General features: G+C 41.4%; 1 protein-coding gene across 1 annotated transcript in view; it reads left to right on the forward strand.

Moving 5' to 3' along the window:
* Positions 1-17,517, forward strand: part of si:dkey-49n23.1 (semaphorin-3D) — a 77,781-nt gene that overhangs the window by 18,631 nt on the left and 41,633 nt on the right. The window contains exon 2 of the mRNA XM_067505200.1: positions 13,420-13,657. Coding sequence (XP_067361301.1) covers positions 13,498-13,657 — 160 coding nt within the window. The 5' untranslated portion in view covers positions 13,420-13,497. The remainder of the gene's footprint in view (positions 1-13,419; positions 13,658-17,517) is intronic.

Raw genomic sequence — 17,517 nt, forward strand, 5'->3', positions numbered from 1 at the left:
GCTTCCATTTACTTTTCCTGCTCTGCTGCCAGAGCTGCTGCTTTTCTGTGCTGCTCGTGGTCGGAGTGACAGCTGTCAGGAGGAATTTAGGCGGCTTTTGCTAAAGACGAGTCCTCTTTGTAGGACGGCATGGGAGACACAGGGGAGGGGGATGAAGATGAGGATGAAGAACAGGTGGAGAAAAGAAATTTAAGCTTCACACGTATTCAGGTCTTTGTCTGCGTGTGAGGAGACGTCGGGAGGGTCTGCTTCTGTGTGGCAGCGTGGTTGTTTTTTTGCTCGGATGCTCCCAGTGTTCCCACCACAACCAGTGAATAGACGCTCCTTTCACTGCTGGCTGAGACGCCTAATGAGGGGGGACTGTGTTCTGTCTGACCCGCTGTGTGTCGGTCTAAAGGCTGCTCTGTGTGTGTGTGTGTGTGTGTGTGTGTTTTCACTTCTCGAGCTGAATGTCTTTACGTGTCCCTGATGAAATGGCACAAAGAATTAACGCTCATGTTTCCCAGAGGATGAATCCACCTGACTCCTGTGAGACGGTTCATATTTTGGTTTCTTCAGTCAGTTCAGTTCAAAGCAAAGTTCACTTGGCTTTAAATTAAATGCATCACACCTTTACCTCCCTGTGCAGACATTGTACATTTAAAAGTTATTTCTTCTAACCTTCACTGCGTACCAGGCTTTAAAGCTCCCTTCAGACTGACGGAATTTCAGAAATGAAGACTTACAGTGGGGACGGCTCGGGCCAACACATGGGCTTCTATGTTATTACAATATGTCACTTCTGATCCTGATATTCTCCTGAAAGTCGAGATTCAGACGTAATGTTCCCTTTGTGTAGCTTAAAGATGAAAAATTCCACAGCTTCACACAGTCATTGTTTGAATAACAGAGAGTCTGAAAACCCAACTCGTGATGTGATGAGCTGTGTCTATCAGGTTTATCAAACACAAAACATTCACTCTTTGTGATTTAAGTAAAGTAGGCTACTTACCCTCAGTTGCAAGTTTATATGCTCTTATCTAAAACTAATATACAGTTACACTAAATCCTCGATGTATAAGAACTGAGAAAACATTAAAATTGATTATTCATAATTTAAATGTTGCTGTATCTGTTATTTGGCCCCCATAGATCTATATGGTGTGAAGAAAACCTTCCAGACACCACCTCTTACTACATGACCACATTCATGCAACTAGAATTTACTGCTGGACTGTATTCGAATACATCAGCCAGAGCCTCCAGGCATTTGTGATGTTGCAATTGCAATAATTAACACAAATTCAACAAACGCTCTCTCTGTGCTGTCCCTGAACACCTCGCACCAAAGCAGCTGATGAGAGCTTGTTGTGTGATGTTGCTTCATGTAAGACACATGCACAAAGGCCAGTGGTCGGTCTGCTTGTGAAACGTAATATCCAGTTTCCAGGATATTTTGTTGGCATCATTTGTGGGTGTGTATGTAGTAGACTTGCAGAACTTCAAGGAGAAGTTAGATGCCTCCATAGAAAACTTCTAAAAATCAAGTATTTCACAATTTTTCCCCAACAATTCATTTGTACAAAATGCCTACAAACACAACAGCTGTGACACTTTTCAAAAAGGAAAATCACCAAATGAGGCCACAACAATCCCCAAAGAAGTCTGCAAAATCCCAGAGGGCCTGATGTTCTAACACAGTTGTAACAAATATTTTGGGTGGAGAGCATTTTAATGTTTAATGACCTGCAGATGAAAAGTTAAGCCAATAAGACTTGATAAGGGATTTGAAAGGATTTCTACTCGATAAGTGGATTCAACACTCGATAACTGATAACAGGTCTGCTGATAGATGTGTGCACATAAACGCTGCCTGTGACACATTCGTTGTTTCTGTTCATGTGGAAGATTAAACGTAGCCACAGTGGGGGCAGATTAGGGCCTAATCCCCTCCAGCAGCAAACAAAGGATTTTCCTTGTGACTGTCAATGTTTGGACAATGTAAACAGAAACCTGGAAGTTAATGTTGAGCCCACAGCAGTGATGAAGACAGCGATGGTTCATCAGTCTCTCTCCTGGTTGATTTCATCCCGAACTACTGCAGAGTTTCTGATGCCACTGCTCATGTGCTAGTGTTAATGTGTGAGAATAAGCACAAGCAATAAGGACACACAGGACACATGAGACGGACACATGATCCAAAGCAAGATTATGTCCAAATTCAGTCCAGTGGTGACCCTCATGATTGCAGACGGACTTTCCTGTGAGTGTGAATGTTTGTCTGTCTGTGCATGTCTCTCTGTGTTGGCTCTGAGATGGACTGGAGAGTTGTCCAGAGTGGACCCCACCTCTTGCCCAATGACAGCTGGGATAGACTTCAGCCCCCCGCGACCCTGAAATGGATAAGCTGTCAAAGAGAATTGATAAATGGATGAATAATTGCATCCATAAATACAACTGATGGATGCTCGGATTTTCTGAACAAATTACAGCGTTTCAAACGTCTGACAGGTTGCCATGGTTACCCCCAAAGGCAGGGGCCGAGACATAAAAGCAGAGAGTTTGCATACATCAGTCACACAGCACAGTGAGGGATTGTGTGCACACAGAAATACCCACTTCAGGTATTAGGACATATCCAAAAACACCAGATGAATGAAGAAATGTTAAGCACACACACACTTTCCCCCCTCGTGAGGTCCCAGCATCCCCCTGTGTGCAGCCTAATTAAGTTGTTGCTTCATTCTTTACAATAAGCAACAGTTTCCTTGTTTGGCTTCTTCCAGGAACAAGCATCAGTCATGTTTTGATGAAAGGAGAGGGAAGAAAAGAACACGCTCACGCTGCACCTGTGCGATGAACTCATCAGGTTCCACGTTCCCTGCAAGCTCCCAAACGTTCTGCTAATGAGCAGAGGACTTACAGTCTACGCTGCAAATGATTCGCTTCATGCCCGGTGTGGACAGGAGGCATGATTACTGAGGGTGTAGTTACCCTTTAAAAGATGTGGGAGTTGTGTAAGAATCAAGAGGCCTCTTGTCCTTTTCTGCACGCTGCCATCTGGAAGTGGATGACATCACCTCTTTTCTCCTTCCCACAAACCCCCAGAGACAAAATATTTCCTAGAGGGTTTGGAGGGACAGCGCGAGAGAAGCAGTGACCAGAGGGAGACAGAGAGAGAGAGAGAGAGAGAGAGGTTAAAAAGATAGTTTCCTCTTCCCAGAATGCCTTGCAGTGAAGAGCAGCTCAGTTCCCACAATCCTGTTTGTTTGTCTTGACTCGCGGCTCTGATCATCCTTTTGGAAAAACAAGTCATGCACTTGTCTCGGGGCGGCTCCACCACAGAATCATAGACCACAAACTAAAACCAGGGGTTTCTTTCATCTCAGCATAGTTTTCTGTCCATGTAAGGTGATTTTCTTTCCTCCGGAACAATGGAGCTGGACAGTGTTGTTGTAGCTCAGCAGTCTGTGGACTAGCAAGAGGTCGACTCCAGGTCAAGACTGAGGCAGGTTCAGGACACTGAGAGGGAGCCAGGCCGCTATCAGGGCAAGAGGCACTTTCCAACCAAACACTTCTTTAAACTTCCCACAGAACGACTCCCTTTTAAAGGCTTTTTTTTTTTCACAGGAATTAAGCATTTACATCACGTATTCATGTACTGATTCATGTACTGTGGTCACGATTTTAATATCCAATAAAACGGGTTTTGTCGAAATTTCTCTTCAGAAAAATGGGTGTAACACATGTAATACTTCAACTCTGACGCCAGCTTTTATTTTCCATAATTCATGCTCACATTTAAAAAATGATATGAACATGCGACAGCAGTAAATTGACACACCATTTGTTCAAATAAGGCCGTTGGCCTCCCCAGGAATGAAGACAGATGCCGGTCGGTCTGCCTGCGGTTGTATCTGGACATCGGTCCTGGTCTCCTGAACACGATATCTCAGGAAAACCTTCAAGGGAAGTTCTTTCAATTTTCTCCACTTAGACAGATGAGTCTGAACAGACGTACATGTTAACCACGACTTGACCAGTTCATTGAAGCACACATGTGATTCTAGCTTCAGTTTAAAATGCACAACATTAAACTAAAAGAAAAAGAACAGACTATTAAATTGATTTATCATTGTTGGCAGCTTCTAAAAAAGGCAACCGTCCATTTTTTCATATCCAGCGTTTATTAAAAGGCCCAGTTTTTGTTCAGAACTTCACCATCACACACACTCATGTCCTGGTTTTATTTTCCTGTGGAAACTGTGACATGAGTCTGAAGTCATATCAGAGGATCGACGTCTACAACCCTGAGGAGCTCTGGGAATAATCTGGGCCTCTTCCGACAGACCCAGTATCAGTTCTGAGTCAAAACCTGAAAGATAAACCATCATCTAATCGTGGCATGAGCTTCATGATCACATTTTAATTCTGAAGTAAAAGTCGTTTCCTTCTTCTTCCACATCATGAAGTGTTAAAGACATTTTCCAGTGTTTTGCTGTGGAAAGAAGCACTGAAACATTCTGACTTTGACTCCCAGTCACAGCAGACTTCATGGAAATAAACATTTAGGTTCAGGACATTTATTGTGACTGAGGAAAGTGTGTCTCTTCTAACACTGCATGTGTTTACTCTAATTAGATTTTTTCTGTTGTGTCTTAAAAATCCTTCATTGTATTTAGTTGTAGAAGTGAGTGCAGCCATGTACCCACTGCAGGTCCCACCCTCACCAAACAACCCACTGGTGGGATTTTGTTTCTGTATTAGTGAGTGAAGCCAACACTGTATGTGTTTGCAGCATTGTTGGTTTACAGTCAATAATTTTCTCCTCAGAAAAAACCCCAAACTGAGTCATTGATACTTATTATATGTTACAGGCTGTGGTGACTGTACATTGCTGAAACCAGTGGATTTATAGGTGGGTGTACACAGTGCAACTCCTAACTGATTTTCACATCATTTCAGTGACCAGAACTGTTTACTCAATCATGACACAACCGAGTCTAAATGAATTCGGACTCCTTTTAGTCTGAAGCAACCAAAGACTTTCTGTGGTATCATGGAGCAGGGTTTACTCTGTTTGCACATCATCCATGTCTCAGCTTCAGGGAGTTTGGATTAAGCAACACAAAGCATGTTTCTGTGTGAAGCTTTGTTGTGTGACCAAGTCCTTAAACATGGACAAAAGCTGCTTTGGCGAGACCAGCACACTGATTTGATTTGATATCCATCGTGGATTTCAGTTTTTCTCACTGGGTTTGTGGTTGAACACGTTGCTACAATGAGCTGTTTTGTTGTCCCGTTGCTGTTTTAAGTCAATCTTCTGGTGACCTGATTTCTGTGGGTTCAGTTTGGTTCTTCGAAATCAAACCAACCCAAAACTTTCTTTTATTTAGCACCATTTGTATAGATCAATACAATTCAAAGAGCTTTTCAGATGATTGAAAGGTGATTTAGATCCAAACAGTAATAGTTTTGCCCAATAAACAAGATGGTTTACAATCAAATCAAATATTACTAATGTTGACTGTATTGTGAGGACATTTTACCTGTCTTTACTGTCACATTAGGTTAAAATTATGCACACTGGGCTGAGAATCATGGCTAACATGGACCATGTTTTGCTTTTCCGACCGTCGTGACAGATGATATGGTAGTGGGCCTCTGAAATATGTCTTTTTTTCACACTAATCCCTGATTGTCCGTATGAACCCAAGACAAAACACAAAAAAAAGTTATATTTGATAAAATTACACTGTTAACCATCACTGGGGTCTTTTCTGTGGTTAGTGGCTCTGAACGCTTCCAGAATCCAAATGACCTACACTCTATACTGTCCCTGAACATCTCCAATAATGCTACAGCTTCTATGTAAACTCTGTTCTTATTGATCGTCATATGCAGACGTCTGCATATGACATTACTGTATTAATTGAGAAGGTTGAGTGACAGCAGAGGAATCACTGCTCCTGGTAGTTTTGGCATTTTCCACATTGTTCAGATGTATACGATGTGTTATATGCACGCAGCGCATGGGGCCCCATGAATGCATTTAGGGACGTGTAATAAATGATATTTTGGGTGTTTTTAGTGCTTTTAAACATAATAATGTTGTTTTTAACCCAAATCATGTCACATATGACGCTTATTTATTTGTGGCTAAACCTTCACTGAAATATTGTCAGATCATATGACAGTTTTTGTTCCAGATGGTCTGGAGCTGTTAAACACAGTATTTGGTCATGTAGTTGGGAGGTTTTACTATTTTCAAAATAAAATCCAAGAAAAATTGAATGAGACGTAAAAGACATATGTGCTAAGCTGGAAGGAGACTCACACAACAGGGAAAAAACTCCACATATGAGATGAAACATAGCTGAAAGCCAATAAAAGAAGACTTGGAGATGTTTGTAATGTATTGCACAAGTTCAAAAGTCCGTCTAACATAGAGTTTTGGACACAGGACTGTTCGTCCCCTCCGGTGAAACATCTGTGTCTCCCTTGTGATAGTTTCCACTTCAGCACAACATACAAAGTCTGATTACAAGAAATGTCCCCACAAAGTGAATCAGAACAGAAACACTCTGTACGGTGTGTTGATGCTGTAGTTTTTATCTTTTCCACCCACTGTGCACAGACCAAGAATGTGTGTATTCCTCCTCCAGAAAAAGTAGGACAGAAAATGTGTTAGTACTGCATTTATCACTGCAAAATGTGAAGTTTTTATGACGTGCAGGTTGTAAGAGCGCACATAAGACCACATGGAGGCTTCTTAATGATGTTTGTGGTATCGAGGGGAAAGGATGAAATGTGAGCGGAGGTGTAAATCATTAATATGTGACTTTTAGTTCGGTGTTTCTTAATTATCACATACAGGAGATGCTTTGCTCAATGAGAAATCTTTTCAATCATTTGTTGTTTGGATCTTGAATCATTATACACACGATTGCTACAGATCAACGTTTTTTTCATGCAACACTGTGTTTTATCTAGTTTGAGCCATAAAGGGCAGTGGCATAAAATTAAACTGTTTTTGAACTGTTAAAAAAGAGCAAATTAAAAGGCTTGAGCATCAAATCAACATATTAGAAGACACAGAACAGTGCTGACAGTATCCAGATGTTAGGAGAGAATAGTCCACTGTCTGATTAGATAGAAACACTGCACACATTCCACATGTGCTCATAAAGCTTGTTTCATTGTCGAGTTCTGATCATATTTGTCTGTGTGACACTGGACACACGCTCAGTATCAACAGTGTTGTTATGCTTGCAGAGAGTGTTTACAGCTGCACAGTAAGGTACCAGTGTGCAGACTGGATGAGGGGCCACAGGGTCCAGGGCCCGAGCTGTGGGACTATTCTCAAACAAATAAGTTCCCAAAGCTTTGGACTAACAAGTGGCTAATGATTATTTTTATTGCAAAGATAATTTTTGCATTTATTTGTTGCAGACACCAATGTAACAAACAGGTGACTTTAATGGAAACTGGGAACTGACTTACTGGCAATTCCGGAACATACGTTCTAAAAGACAGACAGTGATACAGACTGTGGGGATGTAACAGGCCGCTGATCCACATGAAGGGTTGAAGATGAAAAGTCCAAGTTTTAACAACCTGGTCTCATTTCGTTTGTGGCTTCTAAATGTCTTGTTTGTGGAGGCAGAAAAAGTTCATGGTGGTTAGGGTGAGGAGTTTTCTCTCTCTTTTTTGAGAACACACAGTGAGCTGTGGACCACTGCAGGTCCTAAATCTTCTCCAATAAATCAAACTTGATTCATTAAAAGTTATCAGACCTTCAACAGGGTGGAGTCAAGACGTTCTTCAGGGTGAGAAGTTTAACAGAGGAGAGAAAAGGGATGGGGTTGATTAGATTATGGGTTTTTGAAGGAGAGGTCCCTAGAAGTGGATGGGATTTATGAAACCCAAGTGATTTTACTTTGACTAAATGTTAAAGCAATAAGATGACAGGAGGGATCAGTGGGGAGGGGGACGAAGAGAAGACAGGATTAGAGGCCTGGCTGAGAGTTGCTGTAAAGCTGTCACCTCCTCTGGCTGGTGGACACTGAGAAATACTGCGTGATAAGAGAGAGACGCACTGAATAAAGAGGATGGGAGGAGGGAAATGTAAAGCTTTGAGGAGGAGGAAGATGAAGGGATACTAAAATGTGGAGCAATAAATAAAAAAAGAAAAGAAGAAGAAGAATATCAGGGAGTAAGTGAATCAGGCTTCTGTGTTTTCCACACAGCCTCTCTGATGATAAATCATCCGCTCAGTTAAAAGGAGATTTTTTTCCACCTCCTCCTCCTGTAAACATCATAAAACTACTTAATCCCTCGACCAGGAGCGAGAACCGCCGGGCTTTTATTGTCCGCAGCGCTCCGGGGAGACGGAGGTTAGAGAAAGCATTTGAAGTATTCTTAACACGGCAGGTCAAAAGTATCCACACTGATGTAGTAACAGGAGCAGCTGGAGACTCCCGTCGCACATCTGCTCCCATTGCACTTTTACAGATGATACAGAATGTGCAGCTGCACATTCTGTATCATCCACAGTTTGTTTCCAAATTAATCACCCTGAACATTTGTGAGTGGATCCACTCCTCACTAATGCTGCCCCACACTCTCACTGCATTCGCCAGTTTCTCTGTTTTATTTTGTCTTCTTGCAAACTGCACCAAAATCCAGAGTTTGACGACTCTGCAAGTAAAAGCATCGGAAATTAATGTTAAAGATCCTCATTATGCAAAGTGGCTCATTGGAGAATGACAGATATTTATGATTTATTAGTGTGTACTTGTTTCTGCTGACTCACAGCAAGAAGGTCTCCGGTTTGAATCCATCTGCCGACCTTGGCCTCTCTGTGGGGTTCGGTTATTACACATTCTCTCTGTAGTTGTGTGGGTTTCCTCCGGTTTCTCCCACAGTCAAACAACATGAGTGTTAGGATCATTGTCTGTAGGTGTGTGTGTGTGTGACTCATGAGGAGGAGCAGGAGGAGGATTTTTGAGATGATTAACAGCAGATTTTTTTGATGGACCCTGTTTTGTTTTTGTAGCATCTTTTTCCTATTGAATAAACCCAAATTTTAATTCTTAAAGGAATTAATTTAAATTATTTAAAGCTTCTGATCAATAACGACCGGCCGACCCAGATGGAAAAAAGAACCACTCAAAATAAAAACGGTGGCGTAACATTTGCCCACAAAAGTTTAGTTTTCCTTTCGAAGCATGAAATGTTTCCATATTTAGGAAGTTAATTTTAGACATTTTATTCACTGTCCACTTAAACAAACGTGTCCCTCTGCTAGCAGAGGAAGCCGGACACAAAGAGTTGACGTTTCAGAGCAGTAGCAGCCTATTTCAGGAGCTTTTAGAGGCAGAATGTAGGTTAGAAGGTCACCGTGCTGCACTTTTTCTTTCTCTCTGTTTTTTTTTTTCAATATGTTTTGAACTTTTTTGAAACAACTTCTCTTCTTGTCTCTCATCTGCATCATAATCAGCAGATTTAAACCTGAAACACGTGACGATGCCGTTCCTCTTTACATTTAGGTATGTGCAGATGTGGCTGAAAACCTGGATATGACACAGCTTGTCACACTCATTGTTTATGGTGCAACAGGATGGGAAAGTAAATGTGGGAGGAGCTGATAAGCATGGGAACAGATTCCCTCAACAATATACATGCATGTGTGTGTAAACCGTAAACAAGATGATGCAACATCATGAAGCTTGGTGGACATCAGGTTGTTCTGGGCTTCAGGTGCTTCACTGCATTTACATAAACAGAGGGAGACTGCAGCTGTGATGGTTTGTCACATGATGCGTTTCTCTCGTTTGGCTGCTGAACCAGACTGGGTCAGCACTTTGTGACGCAGGTTGAACTTCCTGAAGGTGGTGCAGGACGTTCATCTGTCATATCAGTGACGTGGCTCCATTCTCGCTGTGGAGCTACATTCAGATGTTGTACCTGTAATAACTCTTACAATCGTCGCACATTTTCTGCCTGTCCCTCAGCAACTTACTGTTTAGTGAAGATGAAAAAAATAGTAACAAATATGAATTACTGACTGTCTGGTGCTTTAAAATGACCAAACTGCTGTCGAGCTGAATCTGAACCAAACACTCAGAAACAAACCTGTATTTTTAGTCCCCACAAGTTGACATGACCTCTTCCTTTTACCTTTAATACATTGTGTGTGTGTGTGTGGGTGTGTAAATCACACCCACACACAAGGGAAACCGATGATGGTTTTCCTTTAGGGATTTATTTTCAAACTGCTATAAACAGCCTCGTTTCCTCAGGCTAATGAACACACATACACACATACACTGAAACACACACACATTTGCTTTTTGTATGACTTTGTCTCCTGCACACTTTTTTCTCTAACAATTTCTCCCACTTTAACACACGCGCACAGATTTTTGTGAGACGAGTCAAGAGGAAGAGACCGTTTGTTCCTCGTCTGTCTCCATGTTGACAGGACTGAGGAGGTTGTTTCCTCAAGTCAAGGGTTGAACAATGCTGACATGAAACATATGATGTTGGCAAAGTTGAACTCACTCCACTAAACTAAATCACTAAATTTTAATTGATCATTGTTACTCTTGCATGTGCAGAGGTTGTAGTTTTACTACAAAAAGACAGAACTGCTCAGTGCATTAAGGACTCATTCAAACCCTGAAGTGACAGATTTGTTACCTGCTGTTTACTCTTCACTGCAGGATTTATTTTCAGCTACGTTTATTCCTTCCTCCTCTGTTTTGCCCCATTTTGTAGTTTACATTACAGAGAAAAAAAACCCTATAATTCTGTCTTCGCTGCTTCATGACTACAGAAACCACGCTGTGTGGCGTACACAGCATAAAGCAGCTATAATTATCAACGCTCAGAGGACCCGTCACAGAGCAAACACGACCCACTGATGGGTTTTAAATGAATTGAGTTTGTTCTGCTGTGTCTGACAGTCTTGATGCGTATCATTATGAAGAATAACCTCTGATCACCAGAACGTTACAAGGGAATGCTTTTAATTTGAAAAGGTTTTATCTCAAGCCTGTCATTTGGTGGATTAAAGGTAGAAGACATTAAAGGCTGTGATTAAGTTCTGAGTCAGTCACAGTTGTTTGAATTGATTTAAGGCTTTAAAAGTAAACAGGCTCTTTTCCCACGATGAAAACAGCCTTTTAAGGTGAAAAGCAGGATCCAGGTGCACTGCTTGTTGCGTTGCTTGTGTTATAAATTGAGATGTCTAACTGGATTCAGTGTCTTAGGAGTCATGCTGAGGTTACAAGAAAAAGTTAAACCTCTCTGGCCGTCTTTGCTCTCTCAGCAGGCGGCTCTTCAACCTGCTGAGCTCTTTAAAACCTGCTGACAAGAAGCTAGCCAGCTGGCCACCATGAAAGATGACGATAAATCATGATATGATATCACAGACAGCTTCTCTTGGAACTTCGTATGTGAGCCTGGTTACTTGTGTTTTGCCATCACACCTGAAATAATTTACAGTGTCAAAATTCTCAGTTTCAAGATGGGAAAAAACTAGCTTTTCAGCACCACCAGCTATTGTGTTCTGTTTAGTCTGGAAGAAATGATGATTTCTTGTTGAAATATAAATCAAGGAGATGCAAAATAACTATGGACAGAAACAAAATTAATACGCAAAGAATTAGAAAGTGATGAAAAGAGATGCAAAATAGCCACAACTGGATTCAAATTAAGCACAAAGGAAATAAGCCGATGGAAAGGGACACAAAATGATCAAGAGGAGGCGCAAAATGACCATAAAGTCAAAAAAAAAAAGAAATATAAAGTGATAAAAAAGAGATTCTTAATAAAAACAAAGGGATTCAAACTTATTAAAAGGAGGCGAAAAAATGACCACAAATAGATGCAAAATGATCACAGAAAGAGACACGGTGAGGACACGGTGTCTTATTTGTATAAAGGAGGAGCCACTGCCTTTTACATCGTGTCCTAATCCAAAAAGTTGTCCTGTGGTTGGCATCCAGCCTAACAATCTGTCCTTCCTCTTTCAGCAGGTACTTGTCCTTCACATTTGTCAACCATCACTACAGTAAATGGTAGAAAATGATAAATTGGCCTGTTTCCCTTGTGAACAACATTCCTATAATAACACAGCCAGCAGCTCTTGCTGCACACGTAGTTCCTGTCTCCCAGAGCTTTACTCAGGTGTCCGTTGGCCTGCTAAGGACACGTCCAAAGTGGAGAGGGAATATGGGAATAAGTGCAAAGGCAAAAATAGTTCTTTGGTTTGTTTGTTTGTTCAGCATTAACGCACAGCGACTGGATTGGACCTGGTATGAGGGACACTTTAGCCAAAATTTGAATTTCAATAATGATTGTTTTGGAAAATAAGTGACTTAATACAATCTAAACAAACTTAATGTCTCCACATTTACATACGTCTGCACAAAGAAAGGAAAAGCTCATGTTACAGTCTATTTAAATCACCAAGCTGTTACATTATTTATGGTCTAACCGAAGTTCTGGTCTCACTCTGTCTCTGTCTGTCTGTCTCGGTCAGTGTATGCACACGCACGTCCTCTTGCATTTAGGAATGTTTTAGAAAGGAGACCTCTAGATTCTGGGCTAGTGCCGTGTGCCAGCAGAACTTCAGCCAGTGTTTTCTTAAACTAAGAAGCCACTTTGGTCCAAGACTGGTCTCTTCCAGTTCTAATGGAAATGTTTTGTCTCTACTGTTATCGTTATTTACTGGATTCTACTGCAGTTCTGTCTATTTTTGTACCAACTTTCATGGTGCCAAGAGGATGAATTCCAACTTCTCTGGTGACTTTTTTTTTTCAAGGCAACAATTTCACAATTTCTGACAACATTCCTATGAAAGATACTTAGAGATAAATCAGTCATTGCCATAAAACACACAAACCAATATTTAATAGGCACTTTTAGTCTTAGTTTTTAAACATTTTCTTACTCTGAGATTCCCCCTTTCTCATGTGTCTGGACTGTAGGAACTATGAACCTTGTTAGCTCCTCCTGCACTGAAGGTACTTTCTCAGCTGAATAGGATATATCTTACATATCTAACATATCTTCATATGTTCAGGCTGATTGGCCGAAACACTGAGCCCATGCAGCACAGAGATGGGGGTTTAGAAATTTTCCTGTGAAGAGTTGTTCACAACTAAATCTATTTATAAATGGAATCTAACGTTTTCAGCTCCATCAGATCCAAAATCGGTTTCCACCATCAGTGCCAGGGAGGCGAACAGCCTTAATTCAGCAAAGCTACATACAAGCTGGTGCCCTTTAAAATTAAACTTTACTGCTCTTTGCCTGAAGTAAAAGTGTCCTGTCGGCCTGCCTGCATTGTTTTAGGAAAACAAAACCTCTGAAGGGGAGTAGCTGTAGAACTGTTTCCACCCTAACCTGCCATTTTTCTCATTTTCCCAGTTGAAGGTCAGAGTGTGATGTGACCGGTTGGACCGACCTTCTTCCATCTGTCTGCATATCAGTGACGGTCGCTCAGCGATGACGCTGGCTTCTACTCCGTCAGACGGAGCAGTCAGGAGGAGCAGAGTGATGGTGTGTTTCTTCACTCTGCTGTGGCTGCAGCCTGCACAGAACAGCTTCACCCAACACGCCAAAGCCTCGGGGCAGATCGGACCACGGCTGCAGCTCTCGCACTCAGGTAGGAAACACCGTGCATGTTGTGTCATGTCAGTCAAGCACGACTCAAACTTCTTAAAACTGTGGGATTTCCTTGAAGTCCTCACCCATAGTTCATTGAGATAAAGATGTAGAATATGTTTTACTGCACCTGTTGTTTCTTTACGTGGATTTTTGGCTTTGATGTGCAGTTTGACACATGACGCGATTTTCATAATCATCACCAAGCTGCAGCTTAAATAAGTGGGATGTGGAAACATCCAGGTCACAAACACAGAGAGTCGACCTTCTAGCAGTTAAAAGCTGTGAAAAGAAGGTTTCCTATCCAATAACTGTTTGTAAATGTAAATGAGACAGAAAGTATGTGTGATTCTCAGAGCATTTAAATATTCCCAGTACTGCAGCGTATAAACACTTTAAAAGTTCTGCATTTTAGGTTTTACTCGAGTAAAAGTACTCATTATGCAGAAATGTGGCTGCTGCCTATATTTTACTCCTTCAGTGTACATGATGTTTTTAGACTGACATTACATTACTTTACTCTACTGCACCGATGTGTATTTTCTACCTCAGTAAACTCGTTCCTAGTTGAGTCAGATCGTTTCATCCACAGAAATGAATCCTGATTTCATCGTTTGTGTGTGTCTCTGTGTGTGTGTGTGTTTGTGTGTGTGTGTGTGTGTGTGTGTGTGTGTGTGTGTGTGTGTGTGTGTGTGTGTGGGTGTGGGTGTCTGTGTGTGTGTGTGTGTGTCTGTGTGTGTGTGTGTGTGTGTGTGTGTGTGTGTTCACGCCTGTAAACGACCGTGTTCACCTTTGTGCAGTGAGTTGTGTGGGGAGTAAATTTAGCTAAATAAATAGGAGAAAACATCTAATCTTAAAACAATTTACAGATACAGCTCAAATTTTTCAGCAGGTATGAGATATTACTTTTTGCTCTTGGTGGAGTAGAACAATCATTTCCCCCATAAAATAAAGTGCTCAACGTACAGTAAGTACTTTGAATATGTGCTGAAGTACAGCGCCGCAGTAAGTGCACTCATTAATTAATGTTGACCTGCTTTATACGTGACCATTGCACCAACAGAAACATGTTGGAACAATAAAATAATGGAAAATGTTGAGGAGTCCAGTTTTTGATGAAGTAGTCTTTAAAGACCAGCGACAAAACAGACCTTGCTAGAAGAAGTGTAATCAATAAAAAACGAAAGTGCTGCCTCTGCTCGCTTTGATTTATCAGTGTCTCTGAACTTATTTGGACCTAAAGCCGCATTCTTCTTGGGTTAGTCTCCACACCCACGACAGGCCTAGTTACATTTTTCTGTCTACAGTTAATGTACTTTTTATTGCCTCTAACTTGGGCTGTTCAAACACTTAATGCCTAATTTACATGTTTGTGCCCCATTTAAACAGCAGCATTAATCACGTGTCATTCGTCACGACTTTCTGCTCAGCTTTTACATAAACACTGAGAATTCACAATGAATGTGGTTTTTAAAATGGTTTTTGCTCGTAGATTGTGGAGCTTTGCTGGATGTTTGTGCTCAGCCGTGTGAAGAACAGAACAGTGAAACATCAGAGTCACAACTGAACTAAATCCCTGATGAAAGTCTCCCTTCTCTATTGTTATGATGTCTACTTTTTAGGGAAAGTCTGCAGCCAGTTAAAGGTTTCAGCAGTAAAGTCATCCTCTCAGAGGACGTCTTGCTGCTGGAGCTGGAGACCACTTTAAAACACTAACGATCAGTGGAGTGATGTCGGCTTGATGCAGGGTTCACAGTGATCTGCTGAACGTTGTAACCAGTGCTCTCTGACATGCAGTGAAAGGGCTTTTCATTTTTTACAGTTGCGCTGTGATGCCTCGATTAATGTCCTCAGCAGATTCTTTTCTCTGGAGCGAGAAGCAGCAAGAAGGAATGAAGTCCAACAACATGGGAGGTGATGCTGTGATGAGAACTGCTCAGGCTTCCCATAAATCTTACAATCCGCCTCAATTAGATCAGCAGGAGCAAAATGATTTCAACTACTTGCATCATTGATGCTGAAATGCGAAGTTATCTAAGTCGGCTGCAGGAGGCCGTTACTCAGTTAGAGAGACATGTTTTTATAATGAAATAAAAAAAGTGATGGTTTTGTGCATGTAGGGAGAAGCATAAAATAGATAAAAGCTTTAGAATAATAATTTTATAACTGGTCCCATATGGTCTAGTGGTTAGGATTCCTGGTTTTCGCCCAGGTTGCCTGGGTTCATCTCACATCAAGGGAAGTTGTGTTTGGCGGCCTGGTGACTCAGTGGGTAGCGAGAGCCTGGGATGCAGTCTACAGGATTAAATCCCAGCTCATACACCAGGTGTGTCCCTGAATGAGACACTCCTTAGTTAAATGCAGAGAAAGAATTTCATTGCAACACGCACATATTTGCTGAGTGATGCCGTGACATGACTGTGTGTTTATTTGAGTCTTTCGATGTGACTCCAGTGTGTAAAGTGATCCTCTCCATCCAAACATATTTGACCAATGACATCAAAGTAATGAAGTGTTTACACTTCATGATATGTAAAGCTAAGGAAAGAACAGATAGCATTTAAAAAAATATAGATTTAGGTTTTACAGCCCAAATCTTCATAGTTTGATTCACTCTTAGTCTCAGCCTGTCACAGTTCTAAGGAAAAGCAGTTTAGCACCTGGACTCTTTTACTACTGAGCCACGCAGCAGAATGTGGTTTCCCATTGTGGTTTTATATGAACCATTTGTTGTCTGGATGGCAGCGTATATTACTTCCAAACCTGAATATGTCATTTTTGGAGCCTTTACAGATGGTACACTCTGGATATAGATCCTAGATGTATATGCATATATACATATACTTGTGTGTATATATATTTTATAAAAACAGATTTAAGTCCACAAGAGGCCGCAGAAGAGTTCTGCTTTGAGCAGTTCTTTGATTATTGGGAGAGAGGTTGCTCAGAGTTTGGCAACTCATTCCACCATCGTGGGATCACAGCATGTGTTGTTGTTGTTGCTGGAGCAGCTCCATCCCACATAAGATCTCAAATTCTCTTCATGAGCTTCATGTCATTAAGTTTCCAAAAGATCTCCGCTCCAACAGAATGTGCACGTGTCTGTCTGCACTACATCTCTTTGGGTCTCCTAACTTGTTAGGACACTAGGACTCTCACAGCGATTCCTAACAATGGTGCTAAGTTGCTGCTAAATCTGCTGATAATTGAAGCAGGACTAACAAAGTAGGATCCAGATCTGAGGGTTTCCTGCTCCGACACACATGATCAATATTGGGCTCGGGTGATGGAGACGCCACAGGTTGGACTTCAAAACCCTCTTCAGCTCAATTTTCTGTCGATTTCTGACACTGTGGAACCAAACACTAAAGTCATGGACAGTGTTGAGTACAGAGCCAGAACGTGATGGATCAGAATTCAAACATACCAAGACTGTAGCTGCATATAATGACCTGTTGTTCCAAAATGTTCTAAAAAAAAATCTGTTTTATATGTGAAAGTTCAACACACTTCACTTTCACACACAAATTAACATGACATGCTTTATTTTATATAACAATTTCAGTTTGAGAATTCCGTTATTAAAAACAACGAGGCTCTGAATCATCAGAGTGGAGCACTTCACACACACACACACACACACACACACACACACACACACACACACACATTACCACTGAGGTTATCTGCCCACTCACATTAAAACACCAAATGATTGTTTCCCTCTTGGCAACTGACAACAGCAGTAAAGCCAACAAGTGTTTCCTATCCAGCAGCGATTAGTTCATGGAGGCTGGTTTCATTGTGGGGTAGTTAGTGAGATGTTTGTCCAGTGATTGAATGGATGAATGGAAGTAGTGA

Source organism: Channa argus, chromosome 5 (genome assembly GCF_033026475.1).
Source record: "Channa argus isolate prfri chromosome 5, Channa argus male v1.0, whole genome shotgun sequence".
In the NCBI taxonomy this organism is placed as follows: Eukaryota; Metazoa; Chordata; class Actinopteri; order Anabantiformes; family Channidae; genus Channa; species Channa argus.